Source organism: Delphinapterus leucas, chromosome 6 (genome assembly GCF_059928025.1).
Source record: "Delphinapterus leucas isolate spDelLeu-1000000601 "Yukka" chromosome 6, BTC_Dleu_Yukka2, whole genome shotgun sequence".
In the NCBI taxonomy this organism is placed as follows: domain Eukaryota; kingdom Metazoa; phylum Chordata; class Mammalia; order Artiodactyla; family Monodontidae; genus Delphinapterus; species Delphinapterus leucas.
The window spans coordinates 42,980,833-43,003,177 of record NC_143134.1 but is presented as its reverse complement, the minus strand read 5'-3'; the positions used below and the strand labels follow the sequence as shown (position 1 = coordinate 43,003,177).

The window sequence follows — 22,345 nt, the reverse complement described above, 5'->3', positions numbered from 1 at the left end:
AAAAAAAATGTCATGAAGAACCTAGGGGTAAGACAGGAATAAAGACGCAGACCTACTGGAGAACGGACTTGAGGATATGGGGAGGGGGAAGGGTGAGCTTTGACAGGGCGAGAGAGAGTCATGGACATATACACACTAACAAACGTAGTAAGGTAGATAGCTAGGGGGAAGCAGCCGCAAGGCACAGGGATATTAGCTCGGTGCTTTGTGACAGCCTGGAGGGGTGGGATAGGGAGAGTGGGAGGGAGGGAGACGCAAGAGGGAAGACATATGGGAACATATGTATATGTATAACTGATTCACTTTGTTATAAAGCAGAAACTAACACACCATTGTAAAGCAATTATACCCCAATAAAGATGTTTAAAAAAAAAAAAAAAAATCTTCCAGCAGGGCTTCCTTGGTGGCGCGGTGGTTGAGAGTCCGCCTGCCAATGCAGGGGACGCGGGTTTGTGCCCCGGTCTGGGAAGATCCCACATGCCGCGGAGCGGCTGGGCCCGTGAGCCATGGCCGCTGAGCCTGCGCACCCGGAGCCTGTGCTCCGCAGCAAGAGAGGCCACAACAGTGAGAGGCCCACGTACCACCAAAAAAAAAAAAATCTTCCAGCAAACAAAAGCCCAGGACCAGACGGCTTCACCGGCGAATTCTACCAAACATTTACAGAAGAGCTAACACCTATCCTTCTCAAACTCTTCCAAAATATAGCAGAGGGGGGAACACTCCCAAATTCATTCTATGAAGCCACCATCACCCTGATACCAAAACCAGACAAAGATGTCACAAAGAAAGAAAACTACAGGCCAACATCAATGATGAACATAGATACAAAAATCCTCAACAAAATACTAGCAAACAGAATCCAACAGCACATTAAAAGGATCATACACCATGATCACGTGGGGTTTATCCCAGGAATGCAAGGATTCTTCAACATACACAAATCAATCAATGTGATACACCATATTAACAAACTGAAGGAGAAAAACCGCATGATCATCTCAATTGATGCAGAGAAATCTTTTGACAAAATTCAACACCCATTTATGTTAAAAACCCTGCAGAAAGTAGGCATAGAGGGAACTTAACTCAACATAATGAAGGCCATATATGACAAACCCACAGCCAACATCGTCCTCAATGGGGAAAAACTGAACCCATTTCCACTAAGATCAGGAACACGACAAGGTTGCCCACTCTCACCACTATTATCCAACATCGCTTTGGAAGTTTTAGCCACAGCAATCAGAGAAGAAAAAGAAATAAAAGGAATCCAAATCAGAAAAGTAGTAAAGCTGTCACTGTTAGCAGATGGCCTGATACTATACATAGAGAATCCTAAAGATGCTACCAGAAAACTACTAGAGCTAATCAATGACTTTGGTAAAGTAGCAGGATACAAAATTAATGCACAGAAATCTCTAGCATTCCTATACACTAATGATGAAAAATATGAGAGAGAAATTAAGAAAACACTCCCATTTACCACTGCAACAAAAAGAATAAAATACCTAGGAATAAACCTACCTAAGGAGACAAAACACCTGTATGCAGAAAATTATAAGACACTGATGAAAGAAATTAAAGATGATACACATAGATGGAGAGATATACCATGTTCTTGGATTGGAAGAATCAACATTGTGAAAATGACTCTAGTACCCAAAGCAATCTACAGATTCAATGCAATCCCTATCAAACTACCACTGGCATTTTTCACAGAACTAGAACAAAAAATTTCACAATTTGTATGGAAACACAAAAGACCCGAATAGCAAAAGCAACCTTGAGAAAGATAAACAGAGCTGGAGGAATCAGGTTCCCTGACTTCAGAATATACTACAAAGCTACAGTAATCAAGACAGTATGGTACTGGCACAAAAACAGAAATATAGATCAATGGAATAGGATAGAAAGCCCAGAGATAAACCCACGCACATTTGGTCACCTTATCTTTGATAAAGGAGGCAAGAAGATACAATGGAGAAAAGAGAGCCTCTTCAATAAGTGGTGCTGGGAAAACTGGACAGGTACATGTAAAAGTATGAAATTAGAACACTCCCTAACACCATACACAAAAATAAACTCAAAATGGATTAAAGACCTAAATATAAGGCCAGATACTATCAAACTCTTAGAGGAAAACATAGGGAGAACACTCTATGACATAAATCACAGCAAGATCCTTTTTGACCCACCTCCTAGAGAAATGGAAATAAAAGAAAAATAAACAAATGGGACCTAATGAAACTTAAAAGCTTTTGTACAGCAAAGGAAACCATAGACCAAAAGACAACCCTCAGAATGGGAGAAAATATTTGCAAATGAAGCAACTGACAAAGGATTAATCTCCAAAATTTACAAGCAGCTTATGTAGCTCAATATCAAAAAAACAAACAACCCAATCCAAAAATGGGCAGAAGACCTAAATAAACACTTCTCCAAAGAAGATATACAGATTGCCACCAAACACATGAAAGAATGCTCAACATCATTAATCATTAGAGAAATGCAAATCAAAACTATAATGAGATATCATCTCACACCGGTCAGAATGGCCATCATCAAAAAATCTAGAAACAATAAATGCTGGAGAGGGTGTGGAGAAAAGGGAACCCTCTTGCACTGTTGGTGGAATGTAAATTGATACAGCCACTGTGGAGAACAGTTTGGAGATTCCTTAAAAAGCTAAAAATAGAGCTACCATACAACCCAGCAATCCCATTACTGGGCATATACCCTGAGAAAACCATAATTCATAAAGCATCATGTACCAAAATGTTCATTGCAGCTCTATTTACAATAGCCAGGACATGGAAGCAAGCTAAGTGTCCATCAACAGATGAATGGATAAAGAAGATGTGGCACATATATACAATGGAATATTACTCAGCCATAAAAGGAAACGAAATTGAGTTATTTGTAGTGAGGTGGATGGACCTAGAGTCTGTCATACAGAGTGAAGTAAGTCAGAAAGAAAAAAACAAATACCATATGCTAACACATATATATAAAATCTAAGAAAAAAAAAAAAGGTCATGAAGAACCTAGGGGTAAGACGGGAATAAAGACACAAACCTACTAGAGAATGGACTTGAGGATATGGGGAGGGCGAAGGGTAAGCTGTGACAAAGTGAGAGAGTGGCATGGACATATATACACTACCAAACGTAAAATAGCTAGCTAGTGGGAAGCAGCCGCATAGCACAGGGAGATCAGCTCTGTGCTTTGTGACCACCTAGAGGGGTGGGATAGGGAGGGTGGGAGGGAGGGAGATGCAAGAGGGAAGAGATGTGGGAACATATGTATATGTATAACTGATTCACTTTGTTATAAAGCAGAAACTAACACACCATTGTAAAGCAATTATACTGCAATAAAGATGTTAAAAAATATTTAACAATAAAAAAAATCAATTAATGTAATCCATCAAAACAACAAACTAAAAAAGAAAAATCAAGGGACTTCCCTGGTGGTCCAGTGGTTAAGAATCCGCCTTTCAATGTAGGGGATGCAGGTTCGATCCCTGGTCAGGGAACTAAGATCCCACATGCCATGGGGCAACTAAGCCTGCCCGCCACAGCTACTGAGTATGTGGGCCATGACTAGAGAGCCTGCATGCCGCAGCTACAGAGCCCATGTGCTCTGGAGCCCGCACCCCACAACTAGAGAGAAGCTGGTGTGCCACAGCGGAGGATCCTACATGTCACAACGAACATCCTGCACGCTGCAACTAAGACACGATGCAGCAAAAAATAAAATAAATAAATGAATATTTTTTTAAAAAGAAAAATCACATGATCATATCAATAAATGCAGAAAAAGCATTTGACAATTCAGGACCCATTCATCATAAAAACTCTCAGTAAAGTAGGAATAGAGGGGAGATTTCTCAACTTGATTTAAAAAAACGTCTACAAAAAACCTTCTGTTCATATCGTCCTCAATGTTGAGAAACTCAAAGCTTTCCCCACTAAGATCAGTTACAAGGCAAGGATGCCCCTCTCACCACTCCTTTTCAACATCATACTAGAAGTCCTTGCTAATGCAACAAGGCAAGAAAAAGAATAAAAGGTACACAGATTGGGAAGGAAGTAATAAAACTGTCTTTATTCACAGATGACATGATTGTCTATGTAGAAAATCTGAAAGAATCAACAAAAAAACTCCTGCACTAATAAGTCATTAAAGCAAGGTTGTAGGATACAAGGTTAATATTTTTAAAAAATCAATCTCTTTCCTATATACCAGCAATGAACAGTTGAATTTGAACTTAAATCATGGCATGTCACTGATTTCTAGGTACACAGGAAAACCATAGCAACATTAACCAAACTCACATAAACAATGCCTTATCATGAAATTGAAAGAACTATGGAAGTGGAAATCTGGATGCCTGGGTCCTAGTCCTCTGTCACTCACCAGGTTAAGTGAGTCCCTTCTCTTCTCTGGACTTAGATGCTCCCTGAGAAAGATGCAGGCATTAGACTAAAAATCTAAAATCTTTTCCAACTTTCTAAGTCCTCTCTGAGAATAAAGGCACATATTTCTTCTCCAAAATGTCTTATTTTTTTTCTTTTTAAATAGACTTTATTTTTAGAACAGTTTTAGGTTCATAGCAAAATTCAACAGAAGGTACAGAGATTTCCCATATACCCCCCATCCCCACATATGCAGAGCCTCCCCCAATATCAGCATCCCCCACCAGAATGGTACATGTCCTACAATGGATGAACCTACATTGATACATCATTATAATCCAAAGTCCAGAGTTTACATTAGGGTTCACTCTTGATTTTATACATTCCGTGGGTTTGGACAAATTTACAGTAACATGAATCCACCATTATAGCATCATACAGAATAGTTTCACTGCTCTAAAAATACTCCATGCTCTCTGTCTATTCATCCCTCTTTCTCCTACCCCAAGCAACCACTCACCTTTTTACTGTCACCAAAGTTTTGCCTTTTCCAGATTGCCACACAGTTTTTAAAAATGCAAAAGTAGGGGATTCCCTGGTGGCGCAGTGGTTGAGAGTCCGCCTGCCGATGCAGGGGACACGGGTTCGTACCCCGGTCCGGGAAGATCCCACATGCCGCGGCGCGGCTGGACCCATGAGCCATGCCCTCTGGGCCTGCTCGTCCAGAGCCTGTGCTCCGCAACGGGAGAGGCCACAACAGTGAGAGGCCCGCATACCGCAAAAAAAAAAAAAAAAAAATGCAAAAGTAACAAATGCTTACCAAAAGTACAAATGGTATAGCAGTATGCAGAGGAAAGCAGGAAAGTTTTCTGGTGCTACTCCACACCCTGACTCTCAACTCCTCTCTCCTTCAAGAGTTAACCACCATTAAGAGGCTAACACTGCACTGTTCATTATGACAGCCTCTAGAATATGTAACTACTTAAATTTAGATTTTAATGAACTAAATTAAATAACACTGACAATTCATTTCCTCAGTGACACCAGTCACATTATAAGTGCTCAATCACCATGTGAGGCCAGTGGCTACCAAATTGGACAGCACAGATAAAGAACAGTTTCATCATCACAAAGGTTCTACTGGACAGTGCTGATCTGAAGTGCAGAAGGAGGCCTTTTTCAATTCCTCTCACTTCTGTTCAACACTTATTTCCAGAAACCCCCAAATTACTTCCATCAGGCCCTCTCTGGCTGGGCTGAGGACCACCCTAACAGGTTAAGGGGATGAGTTGCTTTGGAAAAGTCTGTCAATTTCCTGATCTGTAATTAAGAAAGATTTGCTTCATCACTGGGCTCACTGAAGATCACAGGTCATGGAACCATCGCCACCCCAACAGCACATAAAAGTTTAAAACCTCAACTAAGAACTTGAAAACTCCAGTGTTCCCTCAGGGCGGCGCCTGAGATAAAACAGGCGACATGTCTTACCTTTCACTCTGGAAGTGTAGCCAAGCTGACCCTGCAAAACAATGGCGATGGTCATTGAACCACACAAACCTTGCCTCATTGGGGTTGTCCTAATTATTCCCTAGTAAACAGTAGCCAATGCTGTTTTCTAGACTCCAGCTGCCCACTCCACTGTCTGCATAGTCTGAGCAGATAATTGCCAACTCCCCACTGCATGTTATGGACCTCTCTGTTAACATATAACATCAATGCATTTCTCTTAGTTCCTCGCAAACACCATGTCTTTGCCTATGCACAGCCTTCTGCCAGAGGCCCTTCTTTTCCTAACTGTACCCCTTTTCAACACAGTCCCCCAATTTAGTGGCCAAACAATGCCTACTTTTTCTTTAAAACTCATCTAAGTCTTGGATTCTAAGACATCATCTCCTCCAAAAAAACCTCTTCGCTGTCCTTCCCAGGCTGGATTAGGATCCCCAGTGGCTGCTCAAGAATTTCTATATAGGAGACACATTGAGGGTGAAAAGCTGGTAGAAAGCAGGGAATGGGGTGTGTGACTTCTCTTGAAATCACATTTTATAGCAAGGTACAATTTTTGCTGAGATATTTGCAAGACAAAGAGCAAAGTTCTTAAAGATGCTCTTACTCACATTTAAATGGGAGTAAGAAAATATCAGTGATCCATTTCAAAGAATATCCTTTGGAGGAGTAGTGGCTTTGGAAGACAGTGATTAGAGATTAAAGGAGGGTTACACCTTCCCCCAGTTGATACCTCGGTTTCTCTATGTGCTCCAATAATACCTTAGTGTTCTTCAAACGTAATAGTATCACCTTGAATCTGTCTATGTGTCTGTCTTTTCTACCAGACTGGAAAGGACCATATTCTTACTTATCTTTTTATCTCTGGTACCCAGACTGGTCCTTAAGAGAGATGCTCAGCAAATGTCTGTCGGATGGATGAGTGGAGGAGCAGGTGGCTGGGTTGACAGATGAATGGATGGATCGGTCAGTGGATGGGTGGATGGAAAGGATGGGAGGGGACAATTTTGCCTTCAGAAAAAAATCTCCTAAAGGTAAAGATCTTGGATTTCAAATCTCAAAGTCTGTGCCCCCTCTCCATTTCCAATAACATCAAGAACATGTTTCATATTTAACAACTGCTAAGTACATGGATGGAAAAAAAGACTGGCATTTTCCACCCAGTGAGTGTAGTAAAGAAAGTCTGGGGGAAAGAAACAAAGAAATCTTTAGCAATAAATACTGGATTATAGCATTAAAAACCTCCCTTTCTCTAATGGAGGGACAATTTGGAGATAAACCTAAACCACCTTCCTCTCTGTGGCATATGATTAAAATCTGCTTTGTTCTTCTAATTTGCTATATTCTCAAATTACCACACTGCTGCTGGCGCTGCAAACTCAGGCTTCACGGCTGCCCTTGATTTACTGTACAACTTTTCCTCCTTCCTTTCTTTTAATCAGCACTGAACCAAGAAGATGCCATCTACACCTGGTGGAGAAACTATGTCTCCAAATGTGGAGACAAAATGTGTCATTCAAGGTGCCCTGCCCCCCACCGCCATGATCCTTCAGCAGAAATACATCTCCCTTGAGGTTTGGGAACACAAGAGGTGAAGTTACCCTTGACAAGGCTCCAGGTGGTATGAAGTGTTTTTTCCACCCCTGACTTCAGAGATTTTATTACTCTTCTACCTAAGCCTTCAAAACAAAGAGAGCCTGACCAGGATGTAACTAGTGCCTAACCAAAAAACTTTACTTTCATATTTTTCTAGCAGTCTTCTAAATACCATGGCCTGGGATTGCTAAGAATTTGACTTCCTGAGTCAATCTCAAAACTACAAGGTAAATTACCACAGAGGATAGATAGACAATTCTATGACATCATCCTTCCTCTTTTTCTCCTTTGTAATTTTTTGAAAATTACTTTGAAATTTCAAAATACAAGCAACGTATTGCTTGGTACCATGCCAAACATGGAAAGGGAAGATATCTTTCAATTATCTAGCAATGTTAGATGCCAATTCATAATTATCTGATCAATTGATGTCAATTTTCATTTGGAAGTACATTGAGCCATATATTGACTAAAGAAAGTAGAGAAGAACTAAAACTGTGTCCTTAGATGACAGTTCTAAGACATCAACATGCTTTCTTTACCCAGAAATATGGTCAGTGTGAGTTTTTTTCCTTGTGCTATTAACAGTTGTCAGTGGAAAAGAATTACATCATTTAGACTGCCAAGAAAGATTCAAAAACAAAAGAAGCGTAGTGTTTAGTATTTAGTAGGAGCAAATCGATAACCCAAGACACCATACCCCACCCTAATTTTGCTAAATAGGCAACTTCAGGCAAATCACACCTCTGATCTCAATTTAATCAACTAGCTAATACAATTTATGAGCATACTACTCAAGGATATCAAGAGGCATATGAGTAGAAAGAAAGGATGCTGCTAAACAAGAACCAATAAATTCCCACCATCATAACACTGTAGATGACACCTACATATGGATGAAGATCACAGAGACTAGCATTATGTTCAGAACAATGGGCAGTCATATGTGTACAGACCAGCCCAAAAAATAACATTGGTTAGTTACATCAAGGAAGAATTATTAGCCAACTTACTGAGTAGGCTTTTGTCCTCTCTTCTATTAATAAAGCTAATTAGTTACTGATTTATTTTAAGATTGCTTAATTTTATTACCAATCCATTAGTAAATGATATTGCACTTGAATTTTCACAGTTTGCATATTAAGACCCTGATTCAGTCAATCCTTTCCAGACTAACATTCACCATCAATTGGTGATGTTTAATGTTGCCTTAAAGCAACAAATTATGCTTCTGAGGTGAGAGGTAATAAACCAAACTGTAATCTGTTAATATGCTAATTGCTTCCCCTGCTACAGAATAATCATATTTCAAACCTTAGCATAATAATAGATATATTCAGACAAAGCTCTGTTGTACATCTAAGATCCAGGTCATTATGTTACTAATATTAAATTATTTCGGGCTTCCCTGGTGGCGCAGTGGTTGAGAGTCTGCCTGCCGATGCAGGGGGCACGGGTTCGTGCCCCAGTCCGGGAAGATCCCACATGCCACAGAGCGGCTAGGCCATTGAGCCATGGCCGCTGAGCCTGCGCATCTGGAGCCTGTGCTCTGCAACGGGAGAGGCCACAACAGTGAGAGGCCCGCATACCGCAAAAAAAAAAAAAAAAAAAAAAAAAACACAAAAATTATTTCTTTGGGGGATTTTACAGAACTTGAATTTATTTTAATCAACATTCACAATAATCTCCTGGAAACTAAATAGAAAACAAAATTTGCCATTGGAGATATCTGAGACATAAATAAATATTTTAAAAAGATAAATTATTGCAGCGTAACTTGCAAAGTTGCTCCTCATATGACATGTTGACTTCAATTTTACACCAGGTTGATGGGATTTTAAAATGTATTATCTATTTAATGTTCATGACACTGTCTCAAAGGGTAACTTCCCTAGAGTGAAAATCCTATGCTTTGTAACTCAGAGCCTTATAACTGGGAGAGGACTTTTTTTCATCTGTTATTCCAAGCTAGAAAATGAGAATTAAGAGAAGGAAAGTGCTTTTCCACTGAGGACTCTGAGTTGGCTGCCTTTTTTTCTTGCAGAAGAAAATGGAGAAGCTCTCGTTCAGGTGGGAATTGCCAGACTAACGGAAAATGATCAAGTGCTCTTGGAAAGAATTCCAGAACTCAAACTCCATTGGTTTGATCTACAAGGATGCCCCAAGCAGAAAGACAAAAATGGAAGACCCATCATAATAGTTTCATTCATACCACATGGTTTCTACCACCACTTGCATGAATACTAAAGACTCTCTTATCTGTGTCTCCATGCCAGATCTCTCTGCTGACTTTCATTCCTTATTTCCAACTGGCTACCAGTAATTCTCCACTCAGATTCCCTACAGGCACCACGAAGTCAACATGCCCAGACTCAACATCTTCTCCCCTAACCTGCTTCTCCTTTATTCTGTCTTCTCAGGGTCAGTTTCACGGGTGTGGGATCCATGCTAAGAAGGATCCCACACCTGGTTTAACGGTCTGTTCTTGTGATCTTGAAATTCTTAATAATTTTTAACAAGGAGTCCCATATTTTCATTTTCCAGTGGGTCCCCAAAATTTGTGGCCAGTACTGGATTGGTATCACCATGACCCCTGTCACTGAAACCAACCACCTGGGACTAATCCCAGATTCTCTCTTCTTTCATTTCTATGTCCAATCACGCTGTTTCATGGCCATGGCTTTACACCAAGCAAGGGCTCATCGTGTTTGGAACGCCTTTTTCCCTTCTTCAAAGAATTGATTTCCACTTGTCCTTTAATTATTAATCAAGATTCATCTACACCAGAGGTACTGATTGATGTCTCAGTCTCATACAGACGCCTCCTCTTGGTCCTCCACCCACATATATCTGTCATTTTGTCCTTGAATCATTATCTTGCTTCTCTGCCTCCCAATGACTGTCAGCCTCTTGATGTCTGATTTTATTTTCTTTTTATCTCTAGTTCCCAGCTCTGTGCTTGGCATGTAGAAGATATTTTTCAAATGTTTACTGAATAAGATTGATGCTATTTCAAACAACTTTACTAATTCACTTTTGAAAAACATGATTGCTTGATCTATACAAATGTTCCCTCCCTTTAGAATTAACTTCATGTTTTTCCAAAGTGATCCTCTCACTTCCCTCATGCACCTTCAGGGGAAGTCACCAGACAAACAGCTCCAGAGCTTATGTTACACCTCAAATGTATTTTTCACTGTCCTCTGGGGTCACTGTCCCCCGAGGTCACTTCTGAAAGCGAGAACAGCTGGGTCCCCTAAGCCTCTGGGAATTTCCAGGCACTGATGGCTTATACACAATGATTTGTTTGTGCCAAGAAGTTGCCAGAGTTCCTCCACAATGCCACCAGAGTCCAGGATACAGGAAAGCAAGAGTGGGAAGTGTGGCCCAGAGGGACAAGAATTCTCTCATTAATCCTGGGCCCCCATGCGCTCTCACGGACGTCCAACGCTTCATCAGATTGGCCAACACAGGAAATCCTGTTTGAAAAACAATCTCTTGATTTGGCTGGGGCGGGGAGTCAAAAGAAATCGTTTCATCCGCAGCAACAATATCTAATCAGCACTTCAGTCTATCAGTGATAGATACACCTGGATGGATTTATTTATTCATTCACTCACTCATTCACTGAACCTCTACTGAGGGAAATGTGCCAGGTGAGGTATTATCAAGAGAGACAAGGGCCAAAAAGCCCCACACTCAAGGAAATTAAGAATGTTATTATAGGGTTTCCCTTGTGGCGCAATGGTTGACAATCCGCCTGCCGATGCATGGGACACAGGTTCGTGCCCCGGTCCGGGAGGATCCCACATGCCGCGGAGCGGCTGGGCCCGTGAGCCATGGCCGCTGAGCCTGCGCGTCCGGAGCCTGTGCTCCGCAACGGGAGAGGCCACAACAGTGAGAGGCCCGCGTACCGCAAAAAAAAAGAATGTTATTATAAAACAGATAAATTTCACTAACGCCTTACTATTCCAAGTGGGGTTCACAGAACAGCAGCATCAGCATCATTTGGAAGCCTATTAGAAATGCAGAATTTCACGGCACTCCTCAGGACCTCCTGAATCAGAAGGTGCATTTTAACAACAGAACAGAAGATCCACATGAATGTCAGAGACTGAAAAGCATTTATACATCCCTCCCGAGAGTTGAACGCCAACTCTTTTTAGCCTGAATTAAGTTCAAACCTCAGTTGTAAAACCTGCCCTAATGGCTCCTGGTCATAATCCCATTTTTCCCCATCTCCGGACTCCACATTTGGCTCTCTGCTATTTCATGGGAGGGGCAACTTGAATCCTTCCCCACACAAAGTGGGAACTGAGAGAGAACCCTGCTAGCTATTAAATGTCTATCACTCACACATGTGAATCTCATACTAGATTCTCCGAGGGACAAATTCTGATATTTCTCTTCCTGCCATGTTTTGTTTTATAACATCTTTATTGTAGTATAATTGCTTTACAATGGTGTGTTAGTTTCTGCTTTATAACAAAGTGAATCAACTATACATATACAAATATCCCCATATCTCCTCCCTCTTGCGGCTCCCTTCCACCCTCCCTATCCCACATTTTTAAGAGTTCCCAAAATGCCTACTCAGAAAAAGAAGTAACAACTTAAGAATTCAGTGACTGATGGGCCTGATTCATGAAGTTTACATGTTAATGCACTGTTGCTGTACACTTTCCATAATCAAAAGAGGGGTCTTAAAGTAAGACAAGGCTTTATCTAATTATTAGAGTTGAAAAAAATCGAGATTCAGCTGGAGAGCAAGTGCAATTGGGAAATGCTTACGACAGCAGAGCCTGCCCTTGATCTTCTACTCTTAATATTGCAATGCACACATACACACACACATGCGCACACACAGGTATATCATTCATACTAAGAATTCCAAATATACATATACACATTTTCCATGTATAACTGGGTTTTTTATTTAATTGACATCATTTCAAGTACTTGTAACTTGCAATCTTAGAGGCCCAAGATGCATGGGAGTTCTATTTTGTTTTACTTAGGGTTTTTAAAATTTTTTTCAGGAAGTTCAGTAAACTGATAGCCACCAAAACCAGCAATTCTTGAGCTTTTTGGCCTGAAAACTCCCTTACATTATTGATGATCTATAGAACTTTTGTTTATTTGGGTTGTATATCTCAATATTTGCTGACAATTTTTTAAAATATCCAATCATTGGGCTTCCCTGGTGGTGCAGTGGTTGAGAGTCTGCCTGCTGATGCAGGGGACCCGGGTTCATGCCCCGGTCCGGGGAGATCCCACATGCCGCGGAGCGGCTGGGCCCGTGAGCCATGGTCGCTGAGCCTCCGCGTCTGGAGCCCGTGCTCCGCAACGGGAGAGGCCACAACAGTGAGAGGCCCGCGTACCGCAAAAAAAAAAAAAAAAAAAAATTCAATCATTGATTCATTAAAATAAATAATAAACCCATTGCACATTAATATAAATAGCATACTTTTATGAAAAATAACTTTATCTTACAAAATAAAGACTAATTTAGTGAGAAAAGTAGTGCTTTTTACATTTTTGTAAATATCTTTACTGTCTGGCTCAACAGAAGACAGCTGGATTCTCACATCTGCTTCCATAGTCAATGTGTTGCAATATCACATATCATGCAGCCTCTGGAAAACTCTTTTGTATACTTATGAGAGAATGAGAGTGGAAAAGGCAAATCAACATCTCAACAAGGGTGACAAATACAAAAATAGTTTTTTCAACAAATGGTGCTGGGACAACTGTATATCCACATGCAAAAGAGCCAAGTTCAACCCCTACCTCACACCATATACAAAAATTAATTCAAAATGGATCAGATGGGGACTATTTTTTTAAAATATTTATGTACTTATTTGGCTGCGCTGGGTCTTAGTTGCAGCAGGCAGGATCTTCATTGCAAAATGCAGGATCTTCAGTAGCAGCATGCAGGATCTTTAGTTGCAGCATGTGGGATCTTTTTTTTTTTTTTTAGTTGCGGCATGCGAACTCTTAGTTGCGCATGTGGGATCTAGTTCCCTGACCAGGGAAGGAACCTGGGGCCCCTGCATTGGGAGTACACAGTCTTAGCCACTGGACCACCAGGGAAGTCCCAGATGGGGACAATTAGTGGGTACAGTTTCATTTGGGGGATGATGAAAATGTTCTGGAATTAGTTGTACAACTTTGTGAATATACTACATCTACTAAATTTTACACTTTAAAATGGTGAAATTTTATGGTATGTGATCACATATCAATAAAATAATGAATCAAAGACCTAAATATAAGAGCTAAAACTATAAAACTGTTCAAAGAAAACACAGGTATAAATCTCATGACCTTGGTTTAGGCAACAGTTAGTTAGCTATGACACGAAAATCAGAAACAACAAAAGAAAAAAATAGATAAAATGGATTTCATCAAAATTTTTAAAATGTTGACACCATCAGAGTAAAAAGACAGCCCTAAGAATGGGAAAAAAAATCTTTAAATCATTTATTAAATAAGGGGTCTGTATCCAGAATATATAAAGAATTATTAGAACTCAATAATAAAAAGACAATTCAATTTTTAAATGGGCAAAGGATCCAAACAGACAGTTCTCCAAAGAAGATATACAAATGGCCAATTAGCACATGAAATGATGCTCAAGTCATTAGCATCAAGGAAATGCAAATCAAAACCACAATAAGATATCACTTCACATCCACTAAGATAGCTATCATCTAATAGATAATAACAAGTGTTGGCAAGACTGTGGAGAAATTGAAACCCTTATACATTGCTGGTGGAAATGTAAAATGGTGCAGCTGCTTGGGGGAACAGTTTGTCAAAGTGTTCAATTCAAACTATTAAACAGAGTTACTAAACATATGACATAGTAATTTCACTCCCAGGTGTATACCGAAAAGAAATGGCAAATTTTATAGGAATATGCACTGCAACATTCTTCATAATAGCCAAAAAGTGGAACCAACCCAAATTTTCATCACCAGATAAATTGATAAACTGTGATCTATCCATACAATAGAATATTATTCAGCAATTAAAAGTGAAGAAATACTGATGCATGCTACAACATGGATGAACCTTGCAAACATTATGCTAACTGAAAGAAGCCGGACACAAAAGATCATTGTATGATTTCATTTTTATCAAATGGCCACAAGAGACAAATCTCTGGAGACAGAAATTAGATTAGTGATTGCCTAGGGCTAGGAGGTTTAGGGGGAAAGGGGAGTGTGACTACTAAAGGGCACAGGGTTTCTTTTGGGGATGATGAAAATGTTCCAAAATTGCTTGTGGTAATGGTTGCACAGCTCTGTGAAGATCTTAAAAATGTACATTTTAAAATGGGTGAATTTTATGGGATGTAAATTATACCTTGATAAAACTCTTTTACCCAGAAGAGGAAAACAACATCTTATTATTATTTTGAAAATAGTCTGAACCTCATAGACCCCCTGCAAGGATCTCAGGGACTCCCGGGGGTCCCCAGAACACACTTTGAGAATCACTGACCCACACAGACAAAGAATCTAGTATGGTTAACTTCTAGCAGCCCTCCCCCCTCCTCCTTCGGAGGAGAAACCTGATTTCTAGGCATTGACCTCTCCCCCATGCAGACCACCACCAGGAAGGAAGCTGATTCCACTCTGATTCCCAGGTTCAGGTTCTGGTCACCTTAAGCTAATCGGCACATTCCCTCCTATTGATTACACTCACTGTTCAGGGTGGGCATGTGACCCAGGAGGTCTGATCAGAATGACTGCAGGACTTTTGCTTGGAATGCTGAGTGGGAAGTAGTTTTTCTCTTCTTCTGGAGGGTGTCCAATGAAAATGTGAGAACTGGAATTACTATAACCATTTCACTATCAGTCTGAGGATAAAGCCTCACAAAAAGGCAGGATAGTCCTTGAATTAGGTCCTTACTTAAATCAGCACTTCTGGATATGTGATCCAGTAAACATCCTTAGTGCTAAAGCCAGTTTGAATTAGAATTTGTTAGCTAAAAGCACTCAGCTGATATACTGTCCAAATGATGTGGAGCTAACAGTACCGCATTCTCCCCACAGTCAATACACTTTGCCTTTGCTTTGAGGACATCACGAGATAAGATCTTAGCAGACCATTGAAATAACATTACTTTTTTTGTCAGAATATACTTAATACAAAGAGCTGGCCCATGTAATCTAGGCCTAAACACGTCAGAGCTAGACCACAGTATCTAACAAACTGTCTCTCCTATTCCTTTTGTGTCTGAACTTCACTGTACTCTGAATGGCATTCTCAATGAGTTTGATAGAGAAAAGTGTTGGATTGTCCTTACTAGCAGAAAAGGTGTGGCTGTCAGCTGCACCTAGCTTGAATTTCACCAGCAGGATCATCATGGGGCCTGATATTTAGCACATATGTGTGTTTGCATGTGACCATCCAATTCCTGTTCCAGAAGATAAGAAAATCAGGATGCAGTAAACTACTCTCTCTTTTTTTTTCAACTGAATTAATTAGAATAGTATTCTACATTTGGGTGATGTTTTAACATTTGCAACATGCTTTTATAGACATCACTTCAACAACCCAATGGAGACTGGCAACTGAGGGATTATTATGCCCATTTCACAGATTAAAAAACAGGAGGCCCAGTGACTCGCTTAAAGTCTTGCACAATCAAAAAGTAATGGAGTTTGGTCTTAAAGACATTAGATTCCAAGCCAAAGCCTTCCCACTACTTAGGATTAAATCCAATATACCTTCACATAATAGTAAGACAACCATCAATATTTTTTCAGCTCTTACAATGGTCTAGGTACTAAGCGCTCGGCATATATCCCACATTTAATTGTTACAATAAGCCCATGAGGTTGTGCATTATCCCCACTTTACAGATGAGGAAACTGAGACCTAAAGAGGTAAAGTGACTTGCCCAAATCACCTGGCTAGTTAATGGTAGAGCCAGGGTTCAAACCCAGGCAAGTAGCACTCAGGAACATAAGCTCTCAGCCACTTTGCCATACTGCCACTTCAACAAAAGCAGAGATGCCTGCTCTATACAAGATGGCTTGTAGCTGCCCAGAACCCACCAGCTCAGTAAGGACTGAGCTGATTTAACAACACCAACTACAAAGGACTATCCAATAATTTTTCTTGTTGTGGAATTTGGTCATACAAAGATTGCCTAAAATAAGCCTGGGCTTACTTAACATCTTATTAAACTTTCCTGACAGTTTTATTGTAACAATAATTGTAACTCAGTTTGACCTATTCTGAAAGACACTACTGCTTGCTTAGCCAACAGCAGTTCCCCAGCCCCCTACTACACACACACAGGCACATGCACACGTACACACACCTCTCCATTGCTTCTGTGATGTCAAAGCCCACCTCCCGGAAGGGTGCAAATACCAAACGTACACGTTTCTATACTCTTTTGCAGCTAAGTCCTGGGTATAGGATCTAATCCTGGCCAATGGGATCTGAAGGGAAGACTGATGGGGGCCTCCAGGAATGGTGTTCCCCCATGATAAAAAGAAATGCAGGAAGAAACACGACCTCTTATATGGTGGATGTATTAGTACTTGACTGACATTCAGAACTACTACAGCCACCTTATAATCAGGACTATAAATGACAAAGGTGACGTGTTGAGGTGGCAGAGTGGAAAGATGGAAAGTACCTAGGTCCACGCAGAGCTGCTGAACAACTCTGAAGCTACCCTACCTCTGGACTTCTCATTAGGTAAGATAATAAGCGTCCTTATTATTTAAGCCACTTTAACTTGGCTACTGTCTTATTTGCAGCCTAAAGCATCCTAAGTCTCAAGTCTCAGGAGGCAGCTGCAGAGAAGAAAGGGCTCTGGATTCTGAGCCAAATGACATGGCTTCCAATCTACTTACTCGCCAGGCGACTCAAGTTGCCTAATATCTCTGAACCTCATTTTCTACACCTATAAAATTGAGATAACACTCAAGAACACAATAATATCAATAAAATGGAGATAACAGGATAGGAATGAAAATCACATGAGATGATGTGTATACAACCACTCTGTCAACAGCAATGTTTTACTCAAAGGTAATCGGTCTAGGTAATAGTTAAACTACAGACTTTTTAAACTGGAGCCATCCATTCTAACCCAACTCCCTTACTTTACAAAATAAGAAACATTGATTCCAAATGTCAAATGACTTACTCAGTGTCACACGACTGGTTGGTAACATAACTAAATCATGTATCTCCTGATTCCCAGTCCAATGCTGTCATGCCACCCTCATGCTGACAGGTAATGAGCTACATTAAATACTGGGCCGGTAGCATTCATTCATTCAACAAGTGTTTACTGAACACAACTACATGCCAGGTTCTGCTCTAGGTACTTCTGACTCCTTGAACAACTACCACAACGAAAGTTCCTAACCTCATGAATTTAACAGCCCAGACAGAAATTATTCAATCTACATCTATAAATAATTATTAAGTGCCTACTGTGTACTAGGCACAGTGCCAGGATTTCTATTCAAATACAAGTACAAATTTCTAGGCAATTCCAATAATAGCAACCATGTTTACCAGGATTTGCTAACAAAGAAATAATGTAAAAAGTCTATATTTTACTCAATAAGAGTCAGTATTAAAAATGGCAAGCTCATTAGAAGGAGTTGTGAATACCCTGCCAGCATCTGAAAACGTGGATGGAATGGAGAAGATGTCTAGGACTCCACTCTACTTGAAGCAGCAAGACTGAACGAAAGAGGTGAGAGCTAAGCCATGTCCTTCCACAGTCTCCAGACTTCAAGGGTTGGCTCAGTTGGAAAAGCCCAATAGGGAACATTTAGCAACTCTTTCCCCTCCCCAGGCCTCTGTCTGATGCCCTAGACTCTCCTTTTGCTCCCTATCTGGTTGGAATTCCTCTTCCACTCTACCTAAACATTCACATGCAAATGACATAATGGGACAGCACCCTAGATCCTATGAAGAGCCACAGCAAATGACTCTTGGCATCTCCTACTGGAACTGGCTATCAGGCTGCTGACACTGAGCCATTACATTGTTTGTTTGAAAGGGTTTTTTTTTTTGTCAATAACCGCCCAAATTATATAGTTTGGAAAAGAATATTTAAAAGCTATTGTTTTGCAAAAAAAAAAAAATCCATAACTCACATTTTGTGTGGGTTATAGAGGGAAGATCTGTGTAACAATTTACACTCTCTGAACTTTGTGATTCCCTAAAATGGAGGAAAAAGGCAAGCAAGAAAGGAAAGACAGGTGGATTCCCCAGGGCATGTACTGGTGACTCCAAAAGCTTCTTTTTTTAAAAAAAAAAAAATCATTTTGTCCTCACCCTAAACAAACGGAAAGGTTTTTGTGACCTTATGCTCAGAAGTGTAACATCAATTCCCAGGTTGAAATATTCTAGGAAGGTATAAGGTCCAAAATTATCAAAATAAAATCTTTTGATTCATTTTAATTGGTTAAATGATAATCACCATTTGGGGGCAGATGTGCCTCCAAATAAAACACTTGATTTTCTTAAGCAATGCCAAAATCAACATTTTGGAACATAGCATTTTAATCTCTTTGGCATCAGTTGGGCCATACAAACTCTAACGTTCCAAATTGCTATTAGACTGGCTACAATTTATTGTTTCCCAGAACACCAGGCAATGCATACATGTCCTTTGGGGACTATTTATCTATTCTAAGGAAGACTTCCTCCCCCAAAGGGAAAAAAAACCAGTGGTGTCAACTCCAAGTGGGAAAGGGACAGGGCAGAGAAAGGGCTGAGAGAGCCCAGGAGAACTCAACAGCTCCACTCTCTGCCACTGGTTCCTTCATTATCTACATATTCAATATGGGTTAAAGTTCTTGTATACCCACTTTAGGACTTAAAGCAAAATGCACAAACTACTCTCTCTGAATCACAAGACAGTACATGCCAAATGTTTCTGTGCAACCCTGTGGCAACAGAAAAACTGCCTATCTTGCTAATCCTTTTATTATTAAGTTTAGCAGCAATGCTTAGCCCAGAATGAAATCCAAGATCCTCCAGGAAAGTCAGTGGGAGCCTACTTTCCTGGGAGGTCATAGGGCACCACATTCCTCCCTTGAAACTTATCCAGTTGTCAGCTCACAAATTAGTTGTCACTGCCCCATGTCACAAACTCCCACAAGAAAAGAAAAAAAAAGCGGGGGGGGGGGGGAAGACCATTCATTCATTCATTCATTCATTCTTGGTTAACACAGCCCAGAGGCAGATTCTTGCCCCTGGGAGACGCTGCTTCCATTCATCTCTCACCAGAACGGGGGTAGGGTGCCCAGTATTTTTAAAACAGCTCACTCTGTCCTGGAGCTTCAAGACTCAGGTATGCGAGAAGAGGAAATCAGAGAGATAAATAAGTAAATAGATTTAAAAGTCAGAAGCCAATAGTGCTGAACCCTGACATGACCTTTCCAGGTTGTATGCCCCAAGTGGGTCTTGGGACAGGACACATACCTGCCTACATATACATGCACTGAAAGAACACACACACACACCCCACTGCAGCTCACACTAGATCTACTGCAAGCCCAAAGGCACTTACTACCCGAGGACGGGGTTGCCAGCAAAGCTGCCTTCACCCAAACAACTGTGGCCTTCTCCAACTTGGACGAGAGCAAATGTCCACCAATATCCCAAAGGGCGCTTTTTCCCGGAACCCAGGTCCTGCAGGGTTCCCTCCCTGCCGGCCTCACAGCCCTTTTCTTTTCTCTGAAACACTCAGATTTCACACGATTCCTTTCGAGGTAGCTCCAGTCCGCGCAGCGCGCGCCCCATCCCTTAAGGCTGGAGCCCGGGGCTGCCTGGCCTCTGCTCAATCCCGGGAAACTTCGCCGCCGCTCCACGCTGAGAAGTAAAGGCCACCGGTAGAGGGGAGGCAGGGAGAGGGAGCAGGTCCCTGGGACTGAGGGCACCTTCGGAGCCCGGGCGCCGGAGAAAGAAATGAGTGAACCCAGGCTGGTGTATGCCTTCTCCACGTGGAGGAAGGGAGGAAGGAAAAAGTGGGCGACATGCAGGTACCCCTCTCGGCTCTCAGAACTCATATATCCCGACGGGGTAGGGAACAGAGGGGTTAGAGTCCCCCAGGAGGCAGCTGCCCTGCGCCCCCAGCCTAAGCGCAGCGAGACTTGAGCGCAGCGTGTAAGCCAGAGGAAGGGGCCCCGGGAACGCAAAGCGCGCGCCTGGTGCCTGCGGGGCACAGTGCCCCCGTCCCTGGGTAGGGCTCCCAGTCTCAGGGGGCGGAGGAAGAGGAATGTGGCTTTCTAGCAGGCCCCCGACTGGGTTCCTCGCCCCTGCCGGCGCACGCCCACCCGCAGAGGCCCCCCAGTCCTGCGCCCGGCGTGTAGTCCACTCCCTCGCCCCAGCACCTGGATGTGGCAGGAGATCTCCGAGTCGTCCAGCAGCCGAATGGTGCATTTCATCTCCTGGCTGAGCGATTTGATGCTGGAGCTCCGAAAGTGGATCATTTTCATGGTCCTCCTGCCTCTCGGCACACAGTGGCAGGAGGCGAACATGCACCGCGGCCCGTGGAAGCGAGCGAGAGGCTCCGGGCCGGCGCGGCGCTCGCCCGCGCGGACACACACACTCGCTCACGCACCGTCCTGGAAACCCGGGCGCGGCTCAGCCCCGGGACAGCAGCGGCGACGGGCGCCTGCGGCCACACACGCCGAGCGGCCGGGGCGCGGCAGGCGGGCCCCTCCCTCTCCTCGCTCCCCTCCCTCAGCTCCCTCGCCTCCGCCTCGCCCGCTCCTTTCCCCGCCTCCGCCCCTCGCGCGCGCTCCTGCGCCTCCCTCCGCCCGGGCTCGCTTGCAGAGGATGCCCCGAGCCCGCGACCCCCGGCTGGCGCGCGACGTACTCACTCCCACTCGCGAGGAGCCGCGGCAGGAGAAGGCGGAGAGAGGGCTAATGCTGGTGGCCGGGGCGCCCCGGCAGTGGCCTGCTCCGCCGCCGCCGCCGCCTCTGCGTCAGGCTGGGCCCGGCAGCCTCCTCCCTCTCCGGCCGCGATCACTCTGGCTCCTGGTCGCGCACGTCCCTGCCCCGGCTCCCCCAGGCGCCCGCCAGCGCCCTGCTCTGCTTGGCCCCAGGGACCTGGCGGCGGGCGGGTGGTGGAAGGCGATCCTGACCTACACCCGCAAGGAGGATTCCCCTGCGGGAGAGGATTACTGGACCAAGAGCGAACCCCGAGAGTGACATGAGGCCCTTGCCCGGCTACAACGGCAATAAGGCGAACAGTCACAATCCCTGGTACTCATGGGGATTTTTGTAAGCCTTTATTTTATTTAATATTAACTGAGAGTCAATCTCCTTCTCTAAGAAATTCAGAACCTTCCTTAAGCAATTTCTCTTTTTTGTCTCCCAACATTTCACTTCGATCTCTGGTAGCAGGACCTTAGACCCGAGCAAGAGGGTCCTTATCCTGCCCTAAGGGGGACTCTTAAGGGGCTTCACTCCAGTATGAAAACTACAACTGGGGTTGAATCATCTCTCCCAACCCAAAGAGCAGATCTAAGATAGCCTAGAGATCAAAGAAAAGTCACCACCCAAGACAATCCAAGCTTTTCTTTTAAGGCTACATACTTGTCTCTTCTTACTGTAGCAAGCTTTCAGCTCCAAAAGAGTCAAGCTCAATACCCCAAAATTGTTATCTCAAATTTCAGGGAAGTCGAATAAGGACACTAGGGAAAAGGACAGAACAGAGGTCACCCAAAGTGGGATTGCAAGCAACAGCATTTTGAGGAAATGAGAAGAATCTGAGATTGGTTGTCTGGTCTGGTTTGGAAGGCTAAGATTCAACAAGTCTA

General features: G+C 42.6%; 1 protein-coding gene across 1 annotated transcript in view; it reads right to left on the bottom strand.

Annotated features, from left to right (window-relative positions):
• Positions 1 to 21,252, bottom strand: part of FRMD3 (FERM domain containing 3) — a 312,589-nt gene extending 291,337 nt beyond the window's left edge. Inside the window, exon 1 of the mRNA XM_022558882.2 lies at positions 20,912 to 21,252. Within this exon, the coding sequence (XP_022414590.1) occupies positions 20,912 to 21,058 (147 nt within the window). The 5' untranslated portion in view covers positions 21,059 to 21,252. The remainder of the gene's footprint in view (positions 1 to 20,911) is intronic.
• Positions 21,253 to 22,345: the final 1,093 nt, after the last annotated feature.